This window comes from Myxocyprinus asiaticus, chromosome 24, assembly GCF_019703515.2.
Source record: "Myxocyprinus asiaticus isolate MX2 ecotype Aquarium Trade chromosome 24, UBuf_Myxa_2, whole genome shotgun sequence".
NCBI classification, from domain to species: Eukaryota; Metazoa; Chordata; class Actinopteri; order Cypriniformes; family Catostomidae; genus Myxocyprinus; species Myxocyprinus asiaticus.
In genome coordinates this window covers 20670576-20689661 of record NC_059367.1, presented here as the reverse complement: position 1 = coordinate 20689661, position 19086 = coordinate 20670576, and the positions used below count along the sequence as shown (strand labels likewise).

General features: G+C 40.9%; 1 protein-coding gene across 3 annotated transcripts in view; it reads right to left on the bottom strand.

Annotated features, from left to right (window-relative positions):
• Nucleotides 1-300: 300 nt before the first annotated feature.
• Nucleotides 301-19086, bottom strand: part of slc38a5a (solute carrier family 38 member 5a) — a 40211-nt gene continuing 21425 nt past the window's right edge. For all 3 annotated transcript variants that reach the window (XM_051653118.1, XM_051653119.1, XM_051653120.1), the window contains 8 exons: nt 18796-18854; nt 18530-18673; nt 18310-18389; nt 18117-18217; nt 5885-6000; nt 5593-5737; nt 5386-5489; nt 301-5106 (listed from right to left, as the gene is read on the bottom strand). In XM_051653118.1, the coding sequence (XP_051509078.1) occupies nt 5005-5106; nt 5386-5489; nt 5593-5737; nt 5885-6000; nt 18117-18217; nt 18310-18389; nt 18530-18673; nt 18796-18854 (851 nt within the window). In that variant the 3' untranslated portion in view covers nt 301-5004. The remainder of the gene's footprint in view (nt 5107-5385; nt 5490-5592; nt 5738-5884; nt 6001-18116; nt 18218-18309; nt 18390-18529; nt 18674-18795; nt 18855-19086) is intronic.

Genomic DNA, 19086 nt, shown 5'->3' with positions numbered 1-19086 from the left:
TATTACAGGGAAAAGTTTTCACACCTTGAATGGGAGTCAATTTAAAATCAGTCCTGTTCGGAAGTCCGATACGGGAATACTGGAAGTCCAATCAGTTAGAAAAGATGTAGCAATCCGAGTCAGACCAGTCTGAAGGTCTGTGGTGAGTTTGGTGTTTGTAACTTAAAAGCTCTAGGAGGAGTTAGAGTCAGAAATTTTAGTCTCGGAAGAATAATAATACGTTTAAATAGAATTTCAGTATGTTGGCTTTCTCATGCCAACATAACAAACGCACTAAAAACTAGAATGAGATCAAACCAGTCATCTTTAAACATCTTTATTAGTTAAAAGTCAGACAGCAATGTGTTTGACTATAAATACATGTTTCTGAACATAAATCCATGTCGAATGCTAGAATGTTTTTCGTCTCTTTCAAATTTAGGCACTTTAAAAAAAAGATAATCATGGGAAATGTGAAATGTATCTCTTGTATCTCTTTATAAGCTTTGCACAAATTATTTCTCCATTAAGAATGACATATTTCATATTTCTCACAACATTCAGGTCCAATTGGAGCCAAATAAAATTAAAATATGCACATATAATGACAAACAGATGTACATGTAGCATAATTCATAGAAAGTTTGTTCACCATATCACATGTACATAAAAGAGTATACAAAAGCACAAACCTGAAAATAAAAATGTAGTTTTAAAGGAGTATTCTGGGTTCAATACAAGTTAAGCTCAACTCATCTTTTTTTTTCTTTAAAAAACAAAAAACAAAAAAAAGAACAAATCTGGGTTTGTAAGTGAGGCACTTACAATAAAAGTGAATGGGGCCAATCCGTTTACATTAAAATACTTAACTGTTTTAAAAGTATAGCAATACGATGTAAACAATATGTGTGGTAACATGATTTTAGTGTAAAAAAATTGCTTAGTAACCTTTTCTGTGTAAAGTTATATCCAGTTTTACAACTCTGTTGCCATGACGATGTAATGCCATAACCCTAAAACCCTGAAACGACTGTAAAAACAACAATTTACAGCTCAAATAACACACGTTTTAACAGAAGAATGAATGTAAGTGCTTTTATAAAATTATAAGCTTCACATTTCTGCCTTTAAACCCTCCAAAAATTGACTCCATTCACTTGCATTATAAGTAACTCACTGTAACCTCCATTTTTATTTATTTTTTTAGAGAAAAGGAGGGACGAGTCAAAATTAATTTTTGTGATAATCAACATTATACCACAAATGCTTAATTGAGTCAATGTCAATTGAGCTTAACTTATACTGAACCTGGAATATTCCTTTTAGGCCAAACGGGCAACTTTTCTTCCTTGTATGCAGTGCCGGTCCTACACCAATTGGCACCCTAGGCAAGACCCACCAGTCACCCCCCAGTCACGTGCTAAAAATGAATGTATTCATTTTTACACAAAAAAAGTACAAATTAATTTCTAGTTAAATATATCAGAAATGGGTATAAACTGAATCTGGCAAAAAATTAATAAAAACAATGTTGGGAATAAACACTACTAAGTTATGGCTTCTTAAGTAGGCATCATAAATTGGTATCACCATATATAGAAATGAACTTAATGTGGGGGGCCTGGGTAGCTCAGCAAGTATTGACACTGACTACCACCCCTGGAGTCGCTAGTTCGAAACCCAGGGCGTGCTGAGTGACTCCAGCCAGGTCTCCTAAACAACCAAATTGGCCTGGTTGCTAGGGAGGGTAGAGTCACATGGGGTAACCTCCTAAATATTGCTATAATGTGGTTCTCGCTCTCTGTGGGGCGCATGGTAAGTTGTGTGTGGATGCTGCGGAAAATAGCGTGAGCCTCCACACGCGCTACGTCTCCGTGGTAACACGCTCAACAAGCCACGTGATAAGATGCACAGATTGACGGTCTCAGACATGGAGGCAACTGAGATTCGTCCTCCGCCACCCGGATTGAAGCGAGTCACTACGCCTCTTGGGCATTCCAAATTGTAGAGAAAAAAAAAAAAAAGAAAGAAATATCCTTAATGTAAATGCACGAAAACCAAACCAAGTGGTCTAAGATGTTCAAAAAACAAAACAAATAAATAAATAAATAAAATAAATAAAGGAAAGAAAAAAAAAGCAAAGGACTGCCCAGAAGATCTGTGCACACTGTACAGTATGTTTCACAGCAGGGACATTTGTAGGCTTTCATCATTACTGGGGAGCCTGGGGCCCAACAAGTACACCATGATGTTCTAAGGGGGTCTGGGGGCATGCTTCCTTGGGAGATTTTATGTTTTTATTTATTTATTTATTTGATTTTATTGCAGTAACAGCACCAAAGCATTAATTTGTGGTTATATTAACAGCATCATTTGAACATTTTCTTTAGTAGCCTACATACAGAATATTGTATAGCATTAATGAAACTATGGACTAAAAACATACTGACACCTTTTCACATTAGGACACAGCAGAAGAAGAAGTTTATCAAACTGATCTTTCTCAAAAGCCTGCTGTGGCAGTATCATGGTACAGTGATGGTACAATATGGTAAAACCGTGGTATTTTTTATAATATATTATGGTATTTATATGGTAGGCAACTCAAAAGAACATGTCCAATAAACATGGTATGGGCTTTGTCATTTTTGGTACTTTTAAGAGCTTTCATGTAATGTTAGTGTTTTGATACACTTTTATTTAGAAAATGTCTTTACATGCAGTAGACAATCGTTCACATACTGCACTCGCACATGACGGTTGAATGTAGCTGCAGGTTTTGTTTCAGTGAATTGTAAGTAAATATCCACTTCATTCAGCATTGTTTTTGTCTTCTGTCTTCTAAAGCATGTTTTACTGCGTGACAAAGCGCTTCAAACGATTCAGCCCATACTTTTGATAAAAGAATTGAGAAGAACCAACTCAAAACATAGATTTATTTCACGCGTCCATCGGGCATCACTCGGATTCAAGAGCCCCGTGCAAGTCTATGGCCATGTTCACAATGGCATACTATCCATACTTCTCTCACTGTTTTTGCCAAACACAGATATGACAGAAACAGTAAGAGTAGTATGGTAGTAAGGCAAGTACACTGTCTATAAGTTCCGTGGGGGGCGCCACAACACGCTATCGGAACGCACAGGGCACATTTTGTTAGACACAGATTGGACACATGCTAAAACTGGCTCGGTAGATTGGCACCCGCCGCACCCCCCAAGCGATGCCGCCCTAGGCACACGCCTATGTCGCCTAATGGGTTGACCGGCCCTGATTGTATGTAAAAACTCACAGATACTGATGAAGAGAGACAGATATGGTCATATAGTATGAACACTATAGCTTATGGCTATTTGCCCACACAATTTTCTGGGAACCTTTACATGACGTGTTTCCCAGCATTCATTATTGTCTGGTTCATTTCTGGAGTGGAATTTTAATGACACTAAAACATAAAATAACACTATGCAAACCAGAAACAAACCATTTTCAAGTGTGTTAAAAGTATCCTACATTTTGAAGGTGTTTAAAATATATTTCCACCATATAAAATGACACACAACATAAAAATATTTAAAAAAAACTGCCAAAAAGTGTTTTGTTTGTCTTGAATACAAGAGAATTACTATTTAGACATTACTTTCAGCCTCCTCTTTAAAACAGAGTAAATATACTGTATAGCCTAAGATGGCAGTTGTACTAAATACTGCTGGTGTGTAACATAAGACTCCCTCATTCTGTACGTTTTATTTGTTTAATGGGTGTAGCAAAACATAACATTATTATTTTAGGTTCTTTAAAGATTGTCCTGAAGGATAATGCTGAAATTCATCATAAAACTGTACATTTTCCTATTTAAATAATATAATATATTTGAGGATTATAAAAAAAAAAAAAAAACGAAAAAAAAAATGTAACGGTCACTATTAAACTACTCTATTTCCTCAGAGGTAGCAAAAAATGGGATAATATTTACAACTTTGGCAATGAGTTCATTTTTTTCACATTTTCAGTGTTGTTAGGTAACACCAATAACTGCAAAGTTAAAACCAGCTTTATATATACAGTACTGTGCAAACGTTTTAGGCACTTGTGAAAAATGTTGCATAGTGAGGATGTCTTCAAAAATTATGCCATAGATGGTTTTCATTTATCAATTAACGTCATACAAAGTCTAGTAAACATAAAAAGCTAAATCAATATTCGGTGTGACCACCTTTGCCTTTAAAACAGCACCAATTCTCCTAGGTACACCTGGACACAGTTTTTCTTGGTTGTTGGCAGATAGGATGTTCCAAGCTTCTTGGAGAATTTGCCACAGTTCTTCTATATATTTAGGCTGTCTCAATTGCTTCTGTCTCTTTATTTAATCCCAGATTGACTCGATGTTTAGTGGGGGGCTCTGTGGGGGCCATGCCATCTGTTGCAGGGCTCCCTGTTCTTCTATTCTATTCTGTTTGTAAAAGGAATGTATGGGAGTCTAAAATGTATATTTATTACTGACACACTAAAGCTGATTAAAACACTTAAGATGTTTTTGTGAAACATCTTATGTGCCTGAGACTTTTGCGCAGTACTGTATATATTTATTGGGCTTCTTATTGGTGCAGTGATGAGGAAAAATTGTTAAATGTTTTTTTTTAAATAGCAACATTAAATTATTGGGTAAAGACAGGGGGCATGACGCAGTCCTGCATCACATGCACGAACATCATGGCACTTACGTGTCAAGAGCTTCTGCATTGCTGCCACTTTGGATGGTTAAGCCTGGTAACTAGCTTCCTTGAGGAACATCTTGTTCTGGATTCATTGAAATTAAGCGTTGCCTGATTTGATATCCGTCATGTCAAAATTGATTTTAGATGCACCGCTCTTATGCATCATTACTTTATGCACAACCACTGCTCCACAGATCTGACAGATATTTATAGAGGGTTGCAGTGGCTGCACTGGTTTAGAAGTTACAGTTTTTTGTGGTGTGTGTGTTCTGCATTAGAATCTAGTCTTCAGGTTCTCTCAGCTCTGTTAGTGGCCACCCATGGTCTTCCTTCCTGTCACCCACTCCACTACTATGAATGTAATGCTCATAATCATGAAGATGAAACCCAGTGTCACAAATGCAATCACCTGGAAAACATGAAAGGAAATGAGGAAGAGACAGAGGAACACTGGTGAAAATAAACAAACATTTTAAAACAACCTAAGCTGGTTTTAGAGGGGTTTTGGGCACTTGTCAGCTGGTCAGGCTGGGAGACCAGCTGGTTGACCAACTTAAACCAGATTGGAGACCAGCTATAACATCTTAAACCAGGTAAGACCAGCAAAATATGTTAGGCTAGTTTAAGTTTAAGCAGGGGAAGCTCTAGATCTCTGAGAGTGGTGTAAAATTCTTTCTGGCTTAATAACCTTGATCTTTGGTGGTGATTTCAACGGCTCTTGTTCTTCAGGGATGATGCGGATGTAAAATAATCCTGGCAGAATGAAAATTAGGCTGGGAGCAGATGTGGCACCTAAAACACACACAAAAATGACTCACCTGAAGTCTGTTTTCATTATTAATTATGCCTGTGATTATAAATTATAATAAAAATCTGAACAGTATGAGAGGCTTACCGATAAAGCCGAAGATGTCACGAATGTTGGGCACGAAGATGACAAGCAGGTTGACGATGAAGAGGAGACACACAGCAATGAAAATGTGACGCATCCAGTGGAAGGGCTCATCAGGAAACAAAAGCTGCAGGACAGCACGGCGAATCTGAAGAAAGACACACACACATACAAAAATATTTCAACACTGCATATGTCTTGCACTAGATGAGAAGTATATACAGTAATAGTGTGTGAACAACAGAAAAACAGAGAGTGGGTGTGCAGTTTGTGTTTATATCTGTGTGCGAAATACCGGAAAGAGGACAACAGGGACGGTCAGTGTCACTGCCACCAGCACAGCCAGCCGAACACACAGCATCAGTGTGTCTGTTTTGCTGTACATCTCCAGAAGCTCTGAATCTGTACTTTCTACATACACATGTAAACACACAGACACATGCCCATTATTTTGTGACCTAAAAAATTAATAGTTAAAATGTAACCAAATATCACAACATTTCTCAGTGTAGATATTTTACAACTTCTTTCCATTTAAAGAAGTATTTAAAACAACACTTAAAAGGAGTACTATGGCAGCAGCAAGGCACAGTGATGGTATCAGATGAAGGTACCATGGTACTATAACACAGTACTGAATATGACTGAGGATAACATCACAGCGAGGTATTAAGAACTGTTGTATCCTGATCTTGACGGAAACATGGTTAAACTGCAACATTCCTGACTCTGCAGTGAAGCTAGCAGGCCGCACATTGTTCCATGCTGACTGGACATTTGTATACATGTGAACAATGCCTGGTGCATGAATGCAATTGCCATGGACAGACTCTCAATCAGGCAAACCTCAGGTCAGTTTATCCAAAATTCCATCAGAATGTTAAATGTTCAACCAGGGGTAAGAACATACTAGACCATGTCTACATGAATGTTGATAACACATATAAGGACCTGCCCTGTTCCCTTCTAGGACAGTCTGACCATATTTCCTTGTTAATGTTGCAGCTTACAAACCACTCATTAACAGGATTAAATCAACTAGTAAAATGGTTAGAGTATGGCCTGAGGGAGCAATGTCACAACTACAGGATTGTTTTGAGTGTACGGAGTAGAGTGTATTTACCGAAAACAACTTTCCTACAGGACTAGAGCAGTACACCTCATCTGTCCTGTCTTACATTAATTACTACACAGAGAACATTACCAAGTTAAGGCAATCCATGTGTTCCCTAACCAGAAACCCTGGATGACCAAAGAGGTTAGGAAGTTATTAAAACAAAGAGATGCTGCTTACAGAACAGGTGACACAGCTGCCTATAGTCTAGCCAGGGCTAATTTAAGACAAGGCATTAGAGCAGCAAAACTCAAACACAAACTAAGGATTGAGGACAGTTTTAATAATAACAACCCCCGACGAATGTGGCAAGGCATAAAAGCTGTCACAGATTACAAAAGGAATGATAACATGCATATAAACAGCAATCACTCCATGGCAGAGGAACTAAATATGAGAGAACAATAGCAGGGAAACACTTAGGCCTGCACTGCCACCTGACCAACATCAACTGCCGACACTGGGCACTAATGAGGTCAGAAGGGTTCTACGCAGTGTAAATGTGAGGAAAACGGCTGGTCCTGATGATGTTCCCGGGGCGCATACTTTGTGCATGCGGAAGACTTCACAAGCATTTTCAACCTCTCTTTGACCAATGCTGTTGTCCCTCTGTGCCTCAAATGTACAACAATTGTGCCTATCCCTAAACAGCTGATTGCACTCATGCCTCTGATATCAAAGTGCTTCGAGAAGCTGATTCTGGCATATATTAAAAGCACCATCCCTGCCACCCTGGACCAATATCAGTTTGCCTATCGGGTGAACAGATCAACAGAGGATGCAATCAACCTCGCTCTCCATACTGCCTTGGAGCACCTGGATGGGCCGAACACGTATGTCAGAATGCTCTTCATTGATTTCAGTTCAATCTTCAACATGGTCATCCCCAATGCACTGGTGTCCAAACTTCACAGCCTAGGCCTAAGCACATTAGTATGATTACGAACAATAACGAGACTGCATACAGGGATAAGGTATGAAACTGGACAGCCTGGTGCCCTGTCATTAATCTTATCCTTTACAGGAAGACAAAGGAGATTGTGGTGGACTTTAGGAAGATTAGGAGGACTGACCTGAGTCCTGTGATTATAAATGGTGAAGCCGTGGAGAGAGTCTCCAGTTTTAAATTCTTGGGGGTGAACATTACAGAGGACTTCTCCTGGGCTACACACACCTTCACTGTAATTGGAAAGGCACAACAACACTTCTGCTCCTTGAGAAGACTGAGGAGAGTGGGACTGCCTCAAGACCTTCTCGTGAACGTCTATCAATGTACTGTGGAGAGAGTACTGATGTACTGCATTACTGCATTGTACACAAGCAGCACAAGAGAAGACCAGAGGGCTCTGCAACAAGTTAACAGGACAGATCAAAATATCATCGGCACACAGCTACCAGCAGTCGAGGACATTTATCTGTCCAGATGTCGGAGCAAAGCCTTAAAAATCATCAGTGACCCCACCCACCCATCACATCACCACAAACTGCTTCCCTCTGGCTGGCATTACAGGATAATTCACTCACGAACCACAAGGATGAAAAACAGCTTTTTTCCCCAGAGCTGTAAAACAGTTGAACACTGCTTTATCCCCCCTCCAACACACACATACATACATGCAATTGTATTATGCATTTTAATGATCTGTTCTATTGTCTTATTGTTTGTTATATTGTCTTCTTTATGTTGTTGTCTGAAGAACTCAGGGGATACCAAAATAATTTTGTGTTTTGCTCAGCAGTACAATGATTATAAAGTTTTCAATTCAATTAAATTAAATCAATATTAGAGGTCGAACTATATATCAGATTAACCAATTAATCGGTGCCGACTGTTGTGTTTTTAACTATCATCTATCAGAAAAAATCAACATTGATTGTCAGAATGATTTTTTTTAACAATTCCTCCGTGGCTGGCGCTGGAGGGTTCCCTTAAGACTCAGTACAATTGACATTGCGTCACTAAGCTGACGCATATGGGGGAGTGTCCTTCTACATGACCAAGTTGAAACCTTTCTACAATAACGCCAGGATTGGCTATGGTGTTTAAGCCCTGCCTTTTTAGGTGCAAAACTGTCCGGTATAAAAGCGGGAGCGCAAACATCATTCCTCAGAATTTTCTTCTTTCAAGACAGTGATTCATCTCTCGTCTACAAGCCTTCTACTACTTCGCCGTCAACATACACGAGTCAGTGGGCAGGATCTTCACAACAACGAGAAAACACTCCTGCAGTGTTCCAGCGAACATTTACTCCGCCTCGCCGCTTGACGCTTCGCTGGTGGACAGGCTGCTTCAGCATCCTGATTCCCTGCAGTGCTTCGGCAGGAGTTTTGTATCCTTATAAACTATTGTGATATTGTGTGTGTGTGTGTGTGTGTGTGTATATATATATATATATATATATATAGATATAGATATATTTATATAAAACTAAAAGAGCCGCTTACGTGTTCGTGTCTTTTTAAAGACGTCGTTCCGTAAGTGTTTCTTATGCAAGGGACACATCCCGCCGTCAGATCAGCACGAGAGCTGCATTCACTGTCTGGGCCGTGCCCACACAGAGTCAGCTCTCATAGAGACAGACTGCCCTCACATTGAGGGCATGAGTCTCAAGACGCTTCGCTCGCGAATCGCCCTTGTTCTGAGGGACGATTCAGCCTCCAGCGCCCTCCCACCCATCTCTTCTGTGACTCCCGAGGATCACACGAGGCGGCACGGCAGGGCCGTGAGGTTGAGCAGGATGAATTTGAGGTGGATCTCGTGCCGGCACATGCCCCGTGAGCCCCTCAATCTCCATATACTGCATCTATCCCCATACAGTATGTGCGTGACGAGCTTCGGCCCTCTGCAGGAGCGCACGGCCTAGTCATGTTCGGCAGTTCTGACACTGGGGATGATGTTACATCTCTCACTGCATCTGGTGAGTGGTCAGTGGATGATGCTACCGCCCCTTCCCCCAGCGAGGGCGAGGAGCGTGCACACACCACTGATAAGGAGATGCTTCTCGTCCTTTCAAGGGCGGTCGAAGAGCTCGGTCTCAAGTGGTTTCCTCCAGAGGAACCTAAAAAATTTCGCCTTGATATATGGTTCTTGCAGCCTGGACGCCGTCAAGCGACCGCATTGCGCAGATCTGCCCCGCTTTTCCCAGAAGTTCATAATGAACTGACAAAATCCTGGCACGCCCAATTCAGCTCGTTCACACAGCGATACCACTCTCCTCAATAAAGTGGACCACAGGGAATTCAAAGGTTATGCCCAACTATCCCTGTGGAAGAGGCGGTAGAGTCACATCTCTGCCCGGTGAGTAACAGGGCGTGGAATTCACGCCCCGTTCATTCTTCCAAGCAGTGTCAACTGACGTCCACACTGGCTGGAAAAACATACTCAGCGGCGGGCCAAACTGGTTCAGCACTCCACGCGTTGGCGGTGCTCCAATTTTTCCAAGCTAAGCTCCTTAAACAAATAGACAAGCAAGGCTACGATCCAGAGATGTTCAAAGAGCTCCGCACTGCTACGGACTTTGCGCTGCGAGCCACGAAAGTCCCTACACAAACGAAGGCATGTCAGACTGGGTATTTAAAAGAATCGAGCATGGTCATACGATTCAGTTTGTATGCTGGCCACCTCGCGTTTTTTTGCGAGGAGACTGTAAATCTCTGCACGCAACACCGGCACATCCTGTGGTCGGACCACAGATTGCAAAGCGCCAGTGTTGCGTGCAGAGATTTACAGTCTCCTTGCCAAAATATTTGATAGAGACTGCCCCAGACTGCGACACACACAGCGGGATTTACAGCTGTTATTTCCTCATTCTGGAGAAGGACGGCGGGCTTCAGCCCATTCTAGTTCTGAGATGCTTGAATCGCGTGCTTGCAATGCGCCCTTTAAAAATTTATCTCAGAAACAGATCTTATCGCACATCCATCCTCAGGACTTTGCGTCAATAGATCTGAAGGACGCATACTTCATGTACCAATTGCACCACATTACGGGTGGCTTTTTAGATTTGCGTTCGAGGGAACTGCGTATCAATTTAAAGTCCTTCATTTCAGTCTGTCTCTGGCTCCCCGCATGTTCATGAAATGTATCGATGTGGCGCTTGCCCCACTGAAATGTATCAATGCGGCGCTCGCCCCATTAAAAATGAATGGTGTGTGTGTTTTGAATTACCTTGGCGATTGGTTATTACTAGCCAATCAGAGGCACAACTGAGTGAACACAGAGACTTGCTGCTTTGCCATATGGAAAATCTGGTCTAACAAAAGCACTTTCCCCAGCCAGTAAATCTCCTTTTTAGGAGATCATCTCATCCATGAGCATGCGTACGTACATCACGAATGAGCACGTACAGACCATTCTTCAGTGTTTGTCTCAGTTCAAACTGAAAAAACATTACCACAGAAGTCATATCAGAGAATGCTGGGTTTTATGGTGGCAGCATCTGCTGTCATACCATTAGGTCTGTTACATATGAGACCTCTTCAGTACTGACACAAGTGATGTTCCACATCGTGCCTAGAGCCTCGGGCGCATGCGCATCATGGTGACTCGCCGCTGTCTGGCTGCTCTAGCACCATGTGCAGTGCCAGCCTTCTACCAACAGGTGAGCATGCGTACGTACATGCTCACCTGTTCTACCAACAGGTAGAAGTTGTGTTATGCTGGGTCAAATTTTCAGAAGGAAGGTGCTGACCACAAATGCATCCAACACAGGTTGTGGCACGGTGTGTGATGGACGCCCGACTTTCAACACCTGAACAGGTGTGAAACGGGCGTATCATGTCAATCGCCTAGAGCTACTGGCTATCTTTCTAGCTTTGAGAGCTTTTCATTCGTGAATTCGTGATTTATCATGAATCACCACATTCTGATTCATTCGGACAACACGACAGTAGTGGCGTATATAAGTCACCAGGACGCTATGGCTGGTGAAACGAAAGTATGCATTTCCCCTGGTGCGCTTCCTTCATTCTGTCATCAGCAAAGTCTGAGTGGACATGGAAACAGTTCTGTTAATTGTGCCAAAATGGTCCAATCAGTCCTGGTTTCTGAAGATGCTAGAAATACTGGATGGGCCTCCATGTGAAATACTGCTGAAGAAAGACTCTCTTTCTCAAACACAAGGCACGGTTTGGCATCCCCAGCCAGTGCTGTGAAGCCTACAGGTGTGGCCTTTGAACGGAGCACAGCCGACGAGCCAGAATTGGCTCATGCGGTTATGAAGACCATTTTACAGGCTAGAGCACTGTCCACGAGACGTCTTTACGCATGCATGTCCGTCTCCAAACAAAGGCTCTCTCACTGGATCGTTGATGCGATCGTCCTCGCTTTTGAGTCACAGAGCATTAGATGCCCTATTGCCGTAAAGGCGCATTCAACTAGAGGCATGGCTTCCTCATGGGCATGGACAAATGGTATATCCCTACAGGATATATGCTTTGCAGCAGGATGGTCTTCTTAGAACACGTTTGCAAGGTTTTATAACCTAGACGTGGCATCCATCGCTTCACGAGTCCTCTCTGTCTAGAGAGCTATTATTCCTTCACCCACCGGGTGAGCCCGAGCTCCTTCTTCAGGAGGGCTACCTATTAAAATTTTAATACAGCCGTCTGGGTAGGCCGCTATCCAGTTTATGCCCACTAGAATCCACAAGCACTTCCAATAGAATAAAACCTCCCTCCCTACCTCTGGTTATGAAGGGGTTAATTATTCTGTGTGTATTATATGACTCATATAGATCCTCAGATTAAGATTAATTTTCCATCTGGGTTTCACCATGTGGGGTTATTCATATTCATACACACTTGAAGACATATAAGTCACTGACCAAAGGGTCATGACCTCATATACACATTCTTCTAAGCGTTTCTACCCTGGTACATCTAGGGTATGACACTACGTAGTGCGGTGTGATGGGACTCCATTCCCCATAGCATTCAAATGCAGTGTCGAGTGAACTGAATCAATAGGGAATGTCTCCAGTTACTCACATAACCTCGGTTCCCTGAGATGAAAGGAACAAGACATTGCAAAACTTGGCCTCACTCCTACGTCAAAGTTTCGAGGAATGAGTGATGTGTTCTTGTCCCTCAGTCAGAAATTCAGAAGAAATTATGTTTGAGCACCTGCTTATATAGGGCAAATGCACACCTAAAGGGGCGGTGTTCAAACATCATTACCAATCACAAGATTGGCGTTATGATACAGGGGCTTCAACTAGGTCGTGGAAAAGGGATTTTCCCCATAGTGTTCAAAAGCAATGTCTCGTTCCATTCATCTCAGGGAACCGAGGTTACATGAGTAACCGGAGACGTTTTCCATTTTATCGTTTATTTGCCTATAAAGTTTCCAAAACTTTTCTCCATTCTGACAAAATAAGCTTCTGTCCAAGTTTTCTATGTTATGTACAAAAGAAACAATATAAATCTGATTCATTTGATTTTCAGGAGAGGGCATATTTTATAATATATGAAGTGTGTTCATGTTAAGACACATGGATATATAATTTTTATGATGCCATTCTAAAATGACATTTAAAAAAAAACAGGATTGAGTTGATTTTATTTCTACCTGCTTTTCTCTCTTCCTTTCTTGTACAACATTCATAGATTTCATATGACAATAAAAATAAGAAAAAAATAAATATTGTCAATAGTGATGAAGCATACAGTAGCTATTTGGCATTGTACGGCAGTGTTTTATGTTACTGCTGAACAACAAATACATTTGACCTGTAATATTTTATTTCATATTTTCATACATTTCAGATGGTAAATGTTTAGAAGAAGATACCAGTATGGGAGAAATGTATTAAAGTATCATCACTGAAAGTGATACTAAAGTTCAGCTCTATTTTACATTGAGTGAAAAGTTTTCATTCATATTATACATTTAAAAAACTATTGGCCGATTAATCAGCTATCAGCCTGTTTTCCCACTTTAGTTATCATATCGGCAAAACCCACTGGTGGACGAACTCTACTGAATATATAACATATTCATATACCATGGTATTTACACTGGGCTCAGTGGAAAGTCAGTTCTACTCCCACACTGGAGACCCGAGTTCGAGTCTGGCTTGTGACAGATTGTTTCGGTACCCTAGGATCAGTGACTGTATGCTGATGTGCTGACATGAAGCATTCTTTTCAGACATGTTTGCAGTGGTTTCAGGGTGTTTACCTTTCCACCTGGCTTGATTGGCAGCATGTTGCATCAGCTGCATGGGAGATTAGGGTTCAAAGCTAAGCAGGAACCATGTTTGAATAATCAATGCTGAGCATGATTTGGAGGTTTTACTTTTCCCTCTAACATTACTTTTTTACTCCACATATGGATAAAGTAAGGTTTGGGTTGGGGGATAGAATCTATAAATATATGCTTTTCCCTTCATTGTATAACATCATGTATAGCTGAAAACAACTTGCTTCACTACTAGCTTTTGGCGACCTCTCCTGGACATAAATGGAGCTCACACGTGCCCAAATGCCCTACAACACTGGCCAGTGGGGGCAGTGTTTCGAAATTTCAGTCAACGTATACCAATTTTGACTAAAGTCAGTTTACTCTTTCCGATTTCACTGTGAGATAGCTAAAAAATGCCATCATTAAGTTTGTTGATGACACGACGGTGATAGGTCTGATCACTGACAATGATGAAACAGCCTACAGAGAGGAGGTGCACACTCTGACACACTGGGGTCAGGAGCACAACCTCTCCCTCAACGTCAGTAAGACAAAGGAGCTTGTGGTGGACTTCAGAAGAAAAGACAGAGAACACAGTCCCATCACCATCAATGGAGCACCAGTGGAGAGAGTCAGCAGCTTCAAGTTCCTGGGTGTCCACATCACTGAGGAACTCACATGGTCCGTCCACACTGAAGTCGTTGTGAAGAAGGCTCATCAGCGCCTCTTCTTCCTGAGATGGCTGAGGAAGTTTGGAATGAACCGCCACATCCTCACACGGTTCTACACCTGCACTGTGGAGAGCATCCTGACTGGCCGTATCTCCGCCTGGTACGGCAATAGCACTGCCCACAACCGCAAAGCACTGCAAAGGGTGGTGCGAACTGCCAGACACATCATCGGAGGTGAGCTTCCCTCCCTCCAGGAAATATATACAAGGCGGTGTGTGAAAAAAGCTCGGAGGATCATCAGAGACTCCAGCTACCCGAGCCATGGGCTGTTCTCACTGCTACCATCAGGTAGGCGGTATCGCAGCATCAGGACCCGCACCAGCCGACTCCATGATAGCTTCTTCCCCCAAGCAATCAGACTTCTGAACTCTTGATCTCCCACGATCAAAATACATCAGCACTGCACTTTATTACCCTTACTCTTATATCTCACACCGGACTATTATAAATTATATTATTATTATTATATTATGTTCTCTCTTAACAACTGACTATCAACCGACAGCCTGAATGTCAATACAGTACAATACTGTACATTCTATATATATATATATATATATATATATATATATATATATATATATATATATACTTTTTTATATATATATTTTTATTTTTAATTTTTATTGAATAATGTGTATCTATATAGTAAAAAAAAAAAAAAACAGCGTATTGCATACTGTATAGTGTATGTTATTATTTGTATATTGTTGTGTGTAATTATGTGTATAACAGATGTTTAAATTGTGTTGTGTTAATTTGATGTTATTGTAAATTGGTATATGTCTCATCACTGTCACGACTGCTATGTTGATCGGAACTGCACCCAAGAATTTCACACACCATTGCACTTGTGTATATGGCTGTGTGACAATAAAGTGATTTGATTTGATTTGATTTGATTTGAGATCAGACTGGAAAGAAGGTCTCATCTGAAGGCTACATTTGGAGTGTCCTACTCACATTTCTGAAAAGAGACAGCCTCGATGACGTAACCCTGGTTTATACTCGCCATGTACACAAGTTCGTGAGGTTGCACGCGACAAATGATGTCATTGCGGCGTTGACGGAAGTGCACTTTGACTTCGCTAGACCCCAAGTCGCGCGGCGGGGTGCATCCCATTTTTTGTAATAGCGAACGTGGCACCACATTAAAAAATGAACAACTTGTGTGAGGCAACATTGGCTATACTGTTAAACATGTTCAGATACAGTGCAAACATAAAAAAAACAAAAAAAAACAACAACAATAACAAACACGAAAGTAGGTTATAATATTAATAAAATAAATAAAAGAGGGGTTTCAAAAGAAAAAGATAGTCTGTTAAGTTAAATCAAACATTTTAACAAATCTTTTTGCTTTATTTTTTACAAAGCTTTACCATCTTATAATAACATTGCTGTTCTATCAGAAATACATTAAAATTAGGTTTATTTTCTGACCATTTCATCTTATGGATAATGAATCTTCCATAAATAGAAATAGAAGGTTGTTGCTTTTTATTAAGGTTCTTAAGACTTTTACATTGCCAAAAAAATAGAGGACATAAAAAATAACACAGGTTAATGAAAATTAAGTAAATTTGCCTTATTCAGGAAACACGAGCAGAACAAAATTGTGTGTAAAATGTTAGTAAAACAATATTATGTAAATTGTGGCATTTATTTAAATGGTACGGTTTACATAAGAATGCATTTACACACACATTTTTAATGCACGTTTCATGTATAAGGCTTAATGAGTTGTCTCTTAATGAGATGTTTTAGTTTGCATATCTATAAGAGTATCGCTATATGGGTGCAAGCATTTCAATGCATATTTTAAAAGCATAAAATATAGTAAAGGTGCCTTCTACACACTGAATCTCACAGAGACTGTAGCATTGCTCTTTAGATTTAAAGGTGCTATATGTAAGATTGACAACAAGCATTTGAAATGGGTACTGCAGTCCAAATTCAAAATACTGGAAAATTGTCTGCCCCGCCCCAGACTCGAAACTCATGTGGGTTGCCAGAATGTTGACATGCAAATTAGCCAACTTAGTATCCATTTTAAAGGATTTCTGGCCTTTAAGCTGTCTCCATCTTCCAAAGGCATCACCAATATTTATCCTTGTTTTACTACACCTCTGGTCATGGGGTTTTTAGACGGATGGCGAGGCTTTTTAGGTCAAGTGGAATCTGTTATCTCTGATCCAGTTCGTTTGCTGGCTTCCATTGCTGCAGCACACGTTGTTTGCCTGCAAACTTGTTCAAATCTGGCAACCCAGCGGTGTCGAAATACTATTGGTGAGTGGGCAGTGGGCGGGATCACACAGGCCAAAACATAAACAGAAATTTCGGACAGAATGGAAACTTCAAAGTAGAATATACTGGCTGTAGCATTGTTAGCATTGAGAAGCCAGTATTTCAACTTAGCATGTTTCCTAATTCTCTAATGACATATTATGGTCATTTTATGATTTAGTACAGTAAAAAATATTACGTATAACACCTTTAAATTGTTTTGAATAGTTTGTGTGAAAAATGTTTAATGCTGTAGCATATCTATATGCATGTACAAATGTATAGGAGTAAGGTCAATAAATATTTATTAGCATTTTTCAGGCATGATACAAGTATTTGTCCGGTGCCTTAATATCGAATAAAAACAAAACCAGATTGAAGTTTGATGCTTTTATTACAAAGATTCTTGTAGGAGTATTGATGCTGACTACCACCCCTGGAGTCGCGAGTTCGAATCCAGGGTGTGCTGAGTGACTCCAGCCAGGTCTTCTAAGCAACCAAATTGGCCCGGTTACTAGGGAGGGTAGAGTCACATGGGGTAACCTCCTTGTGGTCGCAATTAGTGGTTCTCGCTCTCAATGGGGCATGTGGTAAGTTGTGCGTAGATCGCGGAGAGTAGCATGAGCTTCCACATGCAGAGAGCCTCTGCGGTGTCATGCACAGCGAGCCACAGGATAAGATGCGCGGACTGACTGTCTCAGAAGCAGAGGCAACTGAGACTTGTCCTCCACCACTCGGATTGAGGTGAGTAACCGCGCCACCACGAGGACCTACTAAGTAGTGGGAATTGGGCATTCCAAATTGGGGAGAAAAAATTTTTTTCTCTGGGCTGCCCCCTGTAGTTTCAAAGAATAGTACAATGGGGAGCACGTCAAGTATAAATGCCTCTAGATTTTAAGGAGGTGTGCACGCATTCTGCTGTCGGGCACACTGCGGTGCCAGGCAAAACTATAAACAAGGCTTTATATGGTCGACAAATGCAACCTCCGGAGGACGCAGCATTCGATACGAGACACAGCTAGCAGCCTTAACTGGAGCTCACACATTCCCATACATTCAACAACACTCCCAGCTTTGGCCACTTGGGGCAGTGATTCGAAGCAGCAGAACTTTTGGCCTACTTTTGCCAAAATCACAATTCAATTAGTCTGACAACCACAACAACCATGTTAATACCATGGTACTTTCTGGGTACTTTTTTTGACAGTCTTACCATAGAAGGTGAGGTAACCAAAGATGGCAGTCAGCAGGTACATGACAAACATGGCCAGAATAGAGATATTAGCGACATTTTGCATGCGTTGCTTAGTTGGCCTGATGTAACAAGGAGAAAAAACACATATGCAATAATCAATCAATCAATCAGAGATGACTGCGAATGTACCAAACTTGGTGAGCAAGCTTACTTTTTGAGTTCTGTGTAGATGGGCAGCACTTCAGGGTGGCATACAAATGCAAATGCCATAATGGGAATGGTAAAAGCCGTCTGCATTAAAAACACAAAAACAACAGATTAATTCACTGCATTTAAAGAGAGCAAGCTAAAAATTTCACTAAGGACTGTGAGACAAGATATTCATACTCTTCGCCTCACACCTGATTTGTGGTTGACATGATATCTCTTACCTGTGGGTTGATAGTGACAAGTTTAGCTTCACATATTTCAGAGGTGGAGTTGGATATGGTTTGGTCAAACATAATTTGGTTGAGCATAGTGTCGTTATAGCTGTGTTCTTGAGAACACTCTGTGACAAACTTCTTGTAGATCACCTAATACGACACAATGCAGTGAGGTACTTCCATTAGTGACAATGACATGGTTGCCATGATTGCTGTAGATTGGTGTCTTTGTAATTGCATGGATGGATGGATGGATGGATGGATGGACTCACAGATATGAGGAAGAAGACCATGCAGCTGAGGGAGAAGCCACTGGTGTATCCCAGATACCCTAAAAGTGATGCAACACAGATAAAAATGCCTGTATAAATAAATACCGTAACAGTTGTTATAAACTCAGCAAAAAAAGAAACGTCCTCTCACTTTCAACTCCTTTTATTTTCATCAAACTTAACACGTGTAAATATTTGTATGAACATAAAAGATTCAACAACTAAGACATAAACTGAACAAAGGGGTAACTGCAGTGCATTTCCTCCTCATGGACTGCACCAGGTTTGCCA